At 38.1% G+C, this 13900-nt stretch overlaps 1 protein-coding gene across 1 annotated transcript in view; it reads right to left on the reverse strand.

Moving 5' to 3' along the window:
• cacna1ia (calcium voltage-gated channel subunit alpha1 Ia) overlaps window positions 1-13900 on the reverse strand; it is a 274744-nt gene that overhangs the window by 87382 nt on the left and 173462 nt on the right. The window contains exons 6-7 of the mRNA XM_082142182.1: window positions 6378-6475; window positions 4280-4439 (exon numbers count right to left, since the gene is read on the reverse strand). Of these exons, the coding sequence (XP_081998308.1) occupies window positions 4280-4439; window positions 6378-6475 (258 nt within the window). The remainder of the gene's footprint in view (window positions 1-4279; window positions 4440-6377; window positions 6476-13900) is intronic.

Consider the following 13900-nt stretch of genomic DNA (forward strand, 5'->3'; position numbering starts at 1 on the left):
ATGAAATTAAAACTCTATTTTCTAGGGGTGTAACGAGGGTGTAACTGTTATATCGAGATATTGCGATATTGTAATGATATGTATCTTTGATGTAAACGATGTGATTTGCAATATAGACTTTTATCCAAGGCTCAGCTTACAGTTTTTATAAGGTATAATTCACCCCAAAATTTTAATTGTGTCATCATGTACTCACCCTCATGTCGTTTCAAACCTATAAGACGTTCGTTCAACTTCCAAACACAAATAAAGATTTTTTTATGAAACCCGAGAGACTTCTGTCCCTTCATTTAAAGTCCATTCCTCTAAAACTTAAAAAATACCAAAAATGTCATAAAGGCATCGTAAAAATAACCAATCGAGTGTTCTAATCCAAATCCAAGTCTTCTGAAGAGACATGATGGCTTTATATGATGAACAGATTTACAACGCGCATAATGTAGTAAACAACGACACTCCTCAAATGTAAGCACAAACTATTTAAATCACCATATCACATTCAGCTTTAGTAGTATGGTTATTCAGAGCGTTTTAGATGGTTTATTCTTATTTGTATAGTGCATTAATAGCGGGAGAGGCGGGACATAGTGAGCACCGGGAGAGTCTGGGCCCTATTTTAACGATCTGAAATGCAAGTGTCAAGCGCAAAGCGCAAGTAACTTTGTGGGCGGGTCTCGGCGCTGTTGCTATTTTCCCGGCGGGATAAATGACTCTTGCGCCAGGCGCAAATCTAAAATGGGTTGGTCTGAAGTAGCTTCATTATTCATAGGTGTGGTTTGGGCGTAACGTGAAATAAACCAATCAGAGCGTCATCTCACATTCCCTTTAAGAGAAGACGCGCTTTTTCCATAGTGGATTGCTATTATAACGGCGGATTTGCCAGGCGCGCGCCAGGAGCGGTTCACAGCCAAGGAGAGCAACGCTCTCGTCACGGCCGTAAAAGAGAGAAGTTACATTGAAATGGAGAAACCCACCCAAATTAACTTCGGTTAAACAGGCGTATGATAATTTGGGTAAATGTGTAAGCTAGATGTATGCTTTTATAATAAACCGTCTATCTATCTATCTATCTATCTATCTATCTATCTATCTATCTATCTATCTATCTATCTATCTATCTATCGTAATAATGTATGATTTGCAAAAATGAAAACTGCTGCTTCTGTGTAGATGAGAGAATCAAAGTGTATGCGCATTGTGCACACGCTACATTGATTATGGCCAAGCATGCGCCCTTAAAATAGCATATGAATAACATGCGCAACTCGCCACTGACTTTAAACTATTTTTTCCTGGTTAGTGGCGCAATTGTTTTCTAAACCTGCAAAATTGCATGAAGGAACGTTTGCGCCAGAACACGCCTCCTCTTTGCGCTGAACCGCCCCCGGGAGCGCAAGTGTATTTCCTAACTTACCGACGTGCTTCTGTGGAGGGAAAAGTCCGCTTTGCGCGGGTGCAAAATAGGAATGATACATGCGTCGGTGTACAAAGTCAATTGCGCTGGGTGCAAGATAGGGCCCAATGTGTGTATGCGGCTTGTCTAGATCCAACAAACGACTGCATTGAAAACGCGAGGACTGCGTGAGGAAAAATAAAGAACATTTACAGAGTTTCAGTGACATTACTACATTAAACGACAATATTTATAATGCAATGTGGGATTTTTTTGTGCGTCCTGCTAATAATACAATAATAATATTATTATAACAATTATTATTATATTAACAATTAACAATTATTATAAAAAAAAAAAAAAACTCTCTTTATTTTGGCTTAAAATATTGTGATAAGCATCGTATTGTGAGTTCAGCAAACGATTCATCCATGCATGTTTTCTTTTTTTGGATATTAATTTTTAATCCAAATATTATAACTCAGATGCTCCTGATGAAAATGACACTTCCTTTTGGTGACGAATGTCAGAATTATCCATCTGCTTATACCTCACCACATCACAAAACAAATGCAAGCTCGCATTTATTTTTGAGTGCAATGCCCACATGTCAAAATCAATTAATAATAGAACCAAGTTCCCAACTTACAGTGTTTCTTTTTCAATTAAATGTTACACTCGGATGCACTTCAGTATGGAAGATCTGTCCCTACTTCTGTTTCAGTGAGACTTTAAAGGTGCTATCAGCAACTAAATGACAGATATCACTGAAATAGGTGCCATGAGGAATCATACCTTTCATTTCTATCAAAGCAATTTGTAGATTTACATTAAGACTCGCGAATAACATGATACAGTTTTTTATGTCTTCAAGAGAACAAAAGTGTCACTTCTGAAGGTAAATTAGCATAAATTACTAATTGAAATGCAATAAATTATGGTGTAAAGCAAGCTGACAAAGTATTCTTACAAACTAGTTTGCTAGCAAATGCTGGCAACTGTCATCTCTTCGGGTTTGCTGGGAGGGAATGTGGTTAAAAATGGCTAAATGGCAATATATTGAACAAAATGTCTAAAGTTGGGTAAATGGCTGAAATTGATTATATTGATTACATATACTTATATGTAAAACTTTGAAGTAATAAATTATGGTATGTAAGTTTCGATAATCGGAAATCGCTCCAGCAGCTCACTGTTGGTATGGTTACATTGTTATGGTTACTTAATGTTTGAAGCCAAATAAAAAAAGTTCTTGTTCTTGTTATCTAACATTTGCAGTAAACATCTGCAAAAGCTAAAGACATTCCTTATATAATACACAGTGGTGTAATTTAATCAAGTAATAACCTAGTTATCGTTATCAGTAAAATCCACTGTCGGTCGACCTCTAGTGGCGACACCTGCTACTTCGGTGACAAACAACAGTTGTGATGAAGGTGAACACCCATGGTCCTATTTTCGAGAGATGTTTTCTTACGTTGGAAGACTTGGAACGAAAGAGTCTTTGTACCTGATGAAGTGCCTCTTATGCTTACTCAAAGATACAGAAATATTGGCATTTAAAAACTCACCGTCCAACCCCAAGTAACACATTAAGGTCTCCACATTCAAATTAAAGAGTTAATTTTCAAATAAAAAACTAGATTTTTTTTTTACTTAAAACTTATAATAAACATTTTGCCATTTTTTTTAATTAAAAGAAAACTAAATGTAAAAACAGAGTTAAAACTTTTTTGCTCCTTTTGTATATTGCAATAAATATCTCATACTTAAACATTTTTTTTAAGTACTTTTAATAAAAAAATAAAAAAAAATATTCTAAACAATGACTTCAACTTCTACCAAAGTCATTTTCTGGTAAGATATCTATACTTTTACTCAAGTGTGGATTTCAGGTACTTTATCCACCACTGATAATATGTTAAACTAAAACAGTGTACTGTATGTTCTTTTAAAACCCCATAAAAAAATAAAAATCTTTAAAGTAATTCTTCCCCCATTAAAAGGGAAGGAGAATGTACATTTTAAAAAGACTGTAAGAGACTTTACAAAGCAGAAGAAAATCAGGCGTTCCCTCAAGAGACTATGATAGACTCTCCTTTCAAAACACTTCATCATCCTCTGAGTGTAGCGCCAGCCCGTAAATATACTCGCTGCAAGACAATAAACGACAATCAGACCTCAGCTGACGTTTAAACTCAGACATGCGCTTCTTTATCCCACACACACGCGTACAAACAAACGCACAGGGTGTCTCGCACACTGCCATGCACTGTGAGTCCTTTCAAATCCAATCATACAGCAGCGAGAGGCAGGCAGACCACGGTTGGCAGGGTAACCTCAGGCAGACACCCACTCATGAATATGGACGCCAATCTGAGTTTTAATCAACTGGAGCCATCGACTGGGTGGAACCACATTTGCATTTTTAGTGGCAGGTAGACAGTAAAAACAAAAAGATGAGAGGAAAGGTTAAAAACAAGGATACAAGTGAGAAAGACTAGTTTACATTTTAAAAACGTATAGGCCTACATGAAATTGAATGAATATTTTTTTATTGGCCCCCAATGTCCACGTGATCCCAAACTATCTATTGATCACATCTAGAATCCCTTCTTAGAGAGAAAGGTTATTTGAAATACAAGTCCAATCCAATGATGGTGTGATCAGGCACTGAAATGCATCTTCTAGAAGATCCGGCCTCCTAAATTCCATCTCTTTATCCTTGTAAACCTAAAACTGTCATCCAAATAAACCCACAGTTTGGATTCTGTGCCTATTTTCGCAATTAAATCACCATTGAAACCGTACATTCAGTCCTCTCTCTCTCTCTCTCTCTCTCTCTCACTCCCTTAAGCCCACCAGCCCTCCTCTTTTGGTACTCACAGGGTGAAGTTCTCCTCTGGGTAACAGCGATTTCTTAATAGTCCAGCCCACAGCTGCACGCCAATGATGCCAAAAATGAAGAAGACAAAGAAACAGAGCAGAAGCACATTTCCCAGCATGGGTAGAGTGTCCAGCAGCAGGTTCACCAGGATACGCATACCTACACAAACACAGAAAAATTATTCTGATAAGAAAGAATAATAACCCTAAGATATTCATTATTCTAGAAAAAGTTTATTTTGGCATCCTTTCATAAAATGTAATAACATTTCCTGCCTCTACACAACCTTATAATATTACTCAGCAAAAATGCCATAAAATCAATGTATTTTCACTGATTACACATTAATTTGTCACATTGCGGAAGTTAATGACATTGCCATTCTTAGGTTATTTTTACGTCATCCAGTCATTTGTGCTTCATTTTATTTGCATTTAACAATTTGTGTTACTATGACCGTCCACCCAGTTGTGAGTTTATCATCATAAAATATTGTGTTTAAAAAAATAAATAAAATCTTTTGTGTGAGTGAGGGTGTGTTAGTGAAGCACTGCTGGGATTGAATGAAGGGTGTGTGTCCGTTCTGATTGGAGAACAGCAGCATGTGATTACCACAGTGTTGGGTTGGGGGAAACACAACAGGGGACTAACAACACTGATGGAACACATTAACACACTGTGTCGTGTGTGGAAACACAAACATGTTATACACGACAATGTGGACAGGTGAAGCGACTAGTGCAGTGAACATCTGGACCTCTGCAATGAAAGCAGAATTGTGTCTTTGGCTGATCACAGTTAAAAAACTTGTGGCGCAAAGGTCAATCAAATGAGAGCTTAAATTCCAGGTTTGGAACGACATGAGGATAATTAAATGATAACTGAGGGTGCATTTACACTTGGCATTGACATGCAACCTGTATCCGGATGTAAATCCACATACACATTGAAAAGACAAGTGTAAACGCGCTTCTGATCGGAATGTTATCCAATCAGCGTGTCCAGGTTTGGAGGTAGTCGAGGACGCATTGTGACCAGATCTCAGTGTAATGCAAACGCAATCCAGCCATCGTGTCATCGTGTCTGCATTGTCAGATTTGTAAAATGTCCCCTGACTGAAAACTGTTTTTAAAAGGAAACCCATCACTTCAGGGCGACTTTGCACCTTTTTTTTTTTTTTTTTCGGGAATGCAAGATCCAGATCCAGAAGCCATTTGATGTGGACAGGTGTAAACGCACCGTGTCCTGACAGGCTTATGATTCGATCTGCTTGATCGGATCACGGTGATCGCATGTTAATGCCAAGTGTAAACCCTGAATGTTAATTTTTAATGAACTATCCCTTTACAAAGCCTTGCTTAAAACCTTGCTACAATTTGACATGCTACATGAACAGATAAGTGGATGTCTGGATGTTAATTCGATTCTGCATGCCTACATGCATGAGGGAGAGTGTGTAACGGTGTTTATGCACTGTGCTTGTGAGTGTCTTTGAAATCTGTTTTTATTTACAGGCACACAAAGACCTACATTCTACAAACATTTCCTGAAACCCTCCCTTGAACACTCGCTATCTTTTCATCAAGACTTCGAGCAGCAAAATCAAATGCGAGCTAATTCAGTTAGTATTTATATTTCATGCGCTACACCATGACCATGGGCACAGAAATATTGATAAATCCTGGGCTTCTTATAAAAGCTCAAATAAAGGCCACAAGTTTTGGATGGGTGTGAACGTGAAGCAGAGGAATATGAATTATGGCATTTGTTCAAGGACAACTGTTTTTCTACCCAATTACAGGAGGGATTAATCTGGCTCTGCTAATGGCGGTGGCAGGGAAGCAATAGCTCTGAAATCCTGTTTGATTAATTCCAGCTTTGCTGCTCTGGAAGACCTGCACGCCAAACACAAAGCTACACAATGCACGCTACCGTGGCTTTGATAGGACAGGGTTTGAAGCTGACACATGAGGGTGATTTTGAGGCTTGGCATTAACACCAGAAAAAATGACACACAATGAATCGGATCATGTGTAACACCTGAGGTTTGCAGATCACAGATTTTTTGGGGAAAATGTATGTGTCTTGTTTACTCACTGGGTACTCTGTTGATGGCTTTGAGAGGTCTGAGTACACGCACTGTTCTGATGGCGGAGAAGTTGATGTTCTGGAGATCAAGGGAGTATTCCACCATCCTGAGAAATACAAACATACAGAAAATTACTGTCATAGTGTAAACAAACTGAGTGCTGTTTCTGCCAGTGTTGTAGTTGAGACCAGCTCATTAACAACCAAGACCAGAGGAAGGTCGAGACTGAGTCCAAATGTTCTCGAGTCCATGACAAGACCAAGACCATGAAAATGTGGAACCCGACCCTTATCTGGACTTAGTCTTTACTCTGCCTTGAATGAGTAGGTCTCAACTTAAACACTGGCTCCTGCCAACCTTTTCATTACTTACAAGGAGCCATAGTCTATACTTTTGTAGCATTTTATTTTAGTGTTAGTCATTTATTATAATACCATTTCTAACCTCTCTCTAACTGCCCTGTTTAAAAAAATTAAACTAGCCAAAGGTGGTTTGTTGTTTTTAGCAGAGCATCAAGCTGGTCAGACTGGTCCTAGCGTAATGGTTTTAGAGGGGTTTTGAACCATCTATTTTGGGAACCATCTATTTTGATAACCATATTATTATTTTTAAGGATTTATTTGTTTGTTTTTCATTAAAAAGGATGTCATCCGCATAACAATTTGAGTGGAAAAATCTTCATGATTTGAGAATGATGCAAAGAGAATCTGACGGTCTGTACAAAGTTCACATTGATCAATGTCAATATTTTAATCAGAAATTTGATTATGTATTGCATATACTGTAAATCCAAACACTTCATTTATAAAACTTTAGGGCCAGTAAGATTTTCTACTATTCAACATTGATAATAATATACATAATGATATATAATTGTCTTGAGCAGCAAATCAGCATATTAGAATTATTTCTGGATCATGTGACACTGAAGAATAAATTCAGTAGAAAACGGTTATTTTAAAATTACTGTTTTACTGTATTTTTGATCAAATAAATGCAGCCTTGGTGAGCACAAGAGACTTCTTTCAAATTAAAACAAAATCTTGCCGACCCCAAACATTTGAATGGAATTTGGTCTTCCATTCTCAGCACCAGGTAAAATCCACTGTAGGTGAGCAGCAGTTTCATACAGACCAGCCCTACACACTACAAACAGAGACCTCCATTCATCACCCTGACCCTCTCTCTCACACACACACACACACACACACACACACACACACACACAAACACAAACACACACACACACACACACACACACACACACACACACACACACACACACACACACACACACACACACACACACACACACACACACACACACACACACACACACACACACACACACACACACACACACACACACAACAAGCCGTTCTAATGCAACCCAACCGTTCATCTTGATCTGACCATGTGTACTATGTCAGAGACTGAAGTGGTGGGGGTTCATCTCTCTCGTCTCTGAGAGAGCAGCTTTGTTTGAAATAGTTACTCACTGCTCTCTGCATCAAACGGCCCTGTGGGACTTAGTGTTTGAAAATAGAGGCCAGAGGGTTTCTTTTCCCAGACAGAACCAGACATTATCTGCTGTTGATCTCCCATTTAATCTGTATGGTTCATCACAGCGAACAAATCTAGATGCTGTTGTGTTACCAACAGCACGCACACACACACACAGCCACTTTATTTCCACCCGAGTGAGGACTATCTTAAAGCAGACACACCTCCCGTGATGTCACCAATCTCGTCAGCCTCCCTTTGATCTCCATCTCCATGAGATGTTTTTCAATGGGAGGCATCTGTGGTGAGAGCTGAGTCACAGAACGGGACGAATGAGTCACACCGGCCACTGAGAATATAATGACAGCATCTCATAGCAGCAGCACAGGGAGTCACACATTCAACATGTCTACATAACCACACAGCGAGAAATACTCCACAGCTCTCCAGAGCCGCTCCACTGCCAAAACCCTTCTCACATATACGCAATTAAACCATTTAGTAGCGTTTACTTTAACGGAAATGATCTGCGGGCCCATATGGAATCTGCAAATGCCGTTTCCACACTGATTTAAGGAGAAAATCTACAATGTGGATTTAAATGGGTAGGCCTAGTCGTGTTATTGAACAGTTCAAAATAAGATGTTTGTGTTTCAGTGGATAGGTGAAATAGTGTTAATGACATCAACAAAATTACTGATGAGCTTTTATGTAATCAACAATAATGAAGACATGATAAATCTGCACATTAAAGGTACCGTATGTAGGATTGTGGCCAAAACTGGTACTGCAATCACTTTAAAAATACTGTAGAGCCGTGTATCACCTCCCCCTCCCCCCTGACTCGAGGTTGCCAGATAAGCTGCAGGATTCAGCAGAAACGTATGCTGCTTTCAATGAGCTTCCAATGGCAAGTGACGACGAGACGTACACAGTAAGTTTTTTTCTGTTAATTGTGTTTATGCTTCATGAGAGATATTTTGATGAGTCATTATTTATTTAAAAAATGTACTAATTGTCATTAGTTAAATATAATCGTAAAGATTTATGCTTGTATGTGACAGTATAATCATAAAGATGTATGCTCGTATGTGACAGACAGAACGGTAGCTGTTAGTCTAATCTTTTGTTACGTTATGTATCTGTCATTAATGTAAGTACAAGCCTATGTCACTATGTGTAACCAATATCAAAGATACAACTATACATTTAGCTGGACAAAGTCAATATCACCAATGGCTGTCACAGGGTTGTTTTCAGTCCCATCAGAATATATTGTTAGAGTAACTACATTACATTAGCAATGGTCATATAGGTCAACTTGCAGCATGTGTAACTTAGAAGAACGAATGACGAATAATTTTTTTCTGAGGTAAAGTTAGGCTGCTGTCTCAATTAAGTTACGTTTCAAATTGCCATAAGTTAATGGGTGTGCTAATGTTGTTTTCCTCAGCGTCTCAGCATAAGTACAGAGAAACGGGCTCCTATAATGCATTGCTAATGTTAGCATACGTCCATGTGAGCTGTTACGTTACTTTGCACGAGCATGCATAACTTTGTTCGACTGTCATGAATAACGTTATATGAAATGTCCATTGACATCAAGTACAAGTTATCCAAGCATAGATGAATCTTACCTGTCCAGGAGAAAATTAGCAACGTTGGCGTCTGTTTTAAAATTCTTCTCCGTTTTCAGCCGTCTCCATCTGTCAAAAGCATCTCCAATACAAATTCTGGTTTTATTTCGGACTTTGTCACGAAGAATTTCTGAATTGTAACGAGGTCTTTTGGATTTATTAACGTTAGACATTTTTATCCGACTAGAGTTAGGGTAGGTTAGAGCAAAGCTGGCAACCCGGATCCCGAAACACTACTGACTTCGTGATTGGTAGATGGTGGAGGGAGGCGCTTCAGGCCAAAACACAAAATGACAACATCAACATCAGTTGAGGGCTGCAAGTCCACTTTTTAAATGACAATATCCTAGCCATACTACTGTTGTCAGTGATATAAGTATTTGAAATGAACATGATTTCTTAATGTCTAGTGACATATTAGGGCAATTTTATGATTAATTGAAATATATTTCTTACATACGGTACCTTTAATTATAATTAAATTATTTTATAAAAAAAAAAAAACAAGACTACAAGACATTAACAATGAACAAAAAAAAGTAGAAAAAAAAATCTAGACAGAATATGATTGTTTCAAATAATCCAATAATATCAGTAAAAATACTGAATATATGGTTTAATTTTTCACTTTACTAACATTTTATTTTTGTCAAATAAAATAATATGCATTTTAGTCAAGAGTAAAACTTAATGAATGGCCTATGACATTAAAAGCAAACAAACTAAAAAAATGAACACTAAAGTGAAATCCAGTTTACAATCCACCGGCGAGTAGAAACAAAGAGCTAATTAAAATATTCAGTGGAGAGTAAACATCTGGTTGCAAGCGCTGCATTTCGACAGGCAGGTGCAGACATGCTGTGCCTTGATTAGAAAAGTAACCAATCATTATGACTGTACCAATGAGACTAGATGTTAATAAAAGTTGTACAAAGGGCTTATGGGATATTCATCACCCCAGTGGCATGGATTTCTCCAAAAGACTTGGCTTAAGGGAAAAGAGTTAGTAATTCAGAGTTGGAAACAGGCCAGAATGCGAGAGAGAACAAGGACATGGACTGTGTTCCTTCGTAGTACTACCACAGAAGAAAGATCGACTGCATTGCTGTTGTAGAGCTTGACAATCCCATTATGTCAATTACTGTCTGACTGACAGCAGTGTCAGCACTCGAAAAGTAGTGGGACGCTGCCACACACGCACAACTGCGGCTGCTTGTGTGGCTCACGCATGTGTGTGGCTCAGGCAGTGACAGACATACTCCTTAATAATAATAAAATCCAGGGCATAATGTTACACAATACCCATGCAAATCCTTATAAAAAATAGGCCAAAGTTTTCTCATAACAAATATAAGATATCTAACATGTCATAAGCTTGCATGATCAGACAAGCCATTTTATTTAGTCCAAAAAGTAAAATAAAATAGGTGTGATGCAAGAAAATCAGAGTAAATCAGCATCACTTGGATTTTATGCGCCCGAATATAATGCAGCTGAATACTGTAATTCTAATATAACTTGTATTTTCCATGATTTGTATGATGCCTAACCAGATGAGATTTTTATGGATCTTCTTTTGGAACTTGAGGAATTTATCATAATGTTTAAAAACTTCCACAATTTATCAAAACAATGATAATCCAATTCACACATCAAAATCAAAATATTAAAAAAGCCCCTTTTTAACTGGCTTTCATAATAGAAAACATTTCAAATATATGTAAATTATAGGCTGCAAACCCACCATTAATCTCTTCCCGTCCATGTTTGATAAAATAATAGCATTTTAGTCCAATATATTTTCAGTGTGGGTGGAGCTTCCCACCGCAACACTGCACAATTTCTTTAAATTGTTGAAAACCTGAGAGTATTAAATACTCATTGGTAACTGATTGCATCATTACAAAATATTTAATAAACGAATATGCATGTAAAGGGGGATGTTAAGAACTTTTAATGAATGAATGGTGTGTGAATTCTGTACTGACGCTTTGCAGTTTCAGGTTCAATGATGTGGTAATGTTGTGTGACACAAATAGCCTTGACCTGTTTGTATTCACTGCATGCACAAAGAGTGGAATAAACTTCAGTTATTCTTAGCTCACACATTTTTTTATGAAGTGGTCTAGTACAGCTAGTGTAGGGACAACGAGCCTGAAGAAACCTGAGTTAAAGTGCCTTGCTCCTGCATGGCTACCCAGCAGATCGGCCCATGAAGTGTGAACTGTTTAAAACTGAAGGCAGCTGCTCTACTGCCCAGACACTGCTAAGACACCATAACATCACATCTAATGACATCCTGAAAAATTAATTTGAGTGAGCTTTAGAGATAACCAAGTAAACATTTAAAGATTATTTCGTCATAAATACTAATCTTAATTTGAAATTAACACATGTATAAACTGCTTTTAACCACTCCATCAGCTGCTGTTTTATTCTTTCTACAAAGCACTGGACAACACACACAGGATTGTGGGATATCATAGGCAGCAAAGAATAGCTCTATTCTGCCTTCATCTCAGTAGAAGTGGATGTTATGCAAACATTGGATTCAGAGAGGCCTTGATGCCTTCCTGCCTCCATGTACCGCCTCAAACGCGTTTTCGGCCAGAGCCGAGCCTATGTTAAGATACGTCTCACACTGATGTAAAAACTCGTTTTCTCTTTCCATCCCGCTCTCTCTTTCTCTCAATAGATTTCTCTGCTTTCTTGCATGTCCTATCATGAATTATTGAAAAGCTTGAGACCAGCATAGCTTCAGGAAAACTCCCAAGTTTGACGTGTACTCGTCACTAACTCGTTTCTCCCTCTTTCCTTTTACTCAGCCTCCTTCATTCTCTTTTTCCCTCTAGTATCTCTCTTTCTCTCTGAACACACATATTCTCTCTCCATCACCATCCAAAGTTCTCAGGATATCTTCACATCTTAGCATTATAGCAGCTAAATCAGTGCTTCTCAACTGGTGGATCAAGAGCAGTAGTATTATTTATATATGATTATAGTATTCATTAATATTTTAATTTAGCCTAAATATACCAAAATTTTTTGCAAATGAATCTGTCGCTTGGTAAAAAACTAGTCAAATTAGGCAAGATTCTACCAATTTTGGTCTGTTTTTTTCACACAAAGCTATCAAAGATTTAACGCACATGGAATATCAGGTATGGACAACTTTTATGATGCTTTTACACCATTTAGGCTTCTCTGACTTTCATTATGTGAGAACGTGTTACCAGGATTGACATTAAACAGAATATTTGTGTAGTTTTGGGTGCTCAACTGGAGCGGTGCTAGCAACCAAGGTTTGCTTCCCAGAGAAAATGCGTTAAAAAAATGGATACTTTGTTGAATGCACTGTGAGTTGCTCTGGATTACAAAGCATCTGACAAATGCATAAATGTAAATACAGTATATAAGCAGTTCTTTGAAAAACGAGTCTTTAGATCCCTGTGTTCTGTTTCACTCCATTGCACTCCTTTTCCTGAGCACTCCATTGCACTCCTTTTCCTTGGACTGAACTCAAATAATACGACGTTAAGTATGAGCCGAAAACGCATCTACACAAACAAGTTCAGGTCAGCTATTTGAAAATATCTACTATCATACATACATACTATGCTAAATACAGTACCCCCATAAAAAAAATCCACTGGCATTATTTGGAGCAATACTGCCGTAACAATGGTATCCATGACGGCACCCACTGATTCTGAACATCTCATTCAATTTCAATCTCTTTCATTTTGAATTTTCATTACATCTTTACTTGTTCACGCCCGGGCCTGCTGAGGAAAGCAGAGCCTTAGGTGCTCCGTCCATCACTCAATAAACACCTGCTAATCACATACAGCAGCTGGCCCTCTCATTAGCATACATAGGCTACATTATTCATTCATGCAAAGAAAGCTGATTAGAATAGAGGATAAGAGAGGGGATTGGACAGCTAAGTGAAGAACACTACATGACGAGTTATTTTGTTTCAGAGTGAGACGGGTGTATAATCGGACAACATTGTAGCACTTTAAGTAGAGTTCTTTGCAGTGTTCCTGATTACGAATGAAATAAACGGCTCCATTTAGATGCATAAATGCAGGCTTTGGGTGAATACACACACACACCCGCTCAGAGGCACAAGTACACACTTGCACTCAAAGCAAATATTCTGGCAGAAGTCAGACTGACCAGGCTGAATGATCCAAAAATATCAGCAGAGTTTTTTTCCTTTTTTTTTTTTTTTTTTGCAGTGTAGAATCAGTTGAAATGTCAGACTGGCGATTGAAATGTCATATAGAGTGAGAATACCCGAGAGAGCAGGATCTCTCCCCTCTACAAACACACTGACATTAACACCATTTACACAAACACGCTTTAATGGCAAAAGGGTCCGACCC

This window comes from Leuciscus leuciscus (assembly GCF_965113295.1).
Source record: "Leuciscus leuciscus genome assembly, chromosome: 1".
NCBI classification, from domain to species: Eukaryota; Metazoa; Chordata; class Actinopteri; order Cypriniformes; family Leuciscidae; genus Leuciscus; species Leuciscus leuciscus.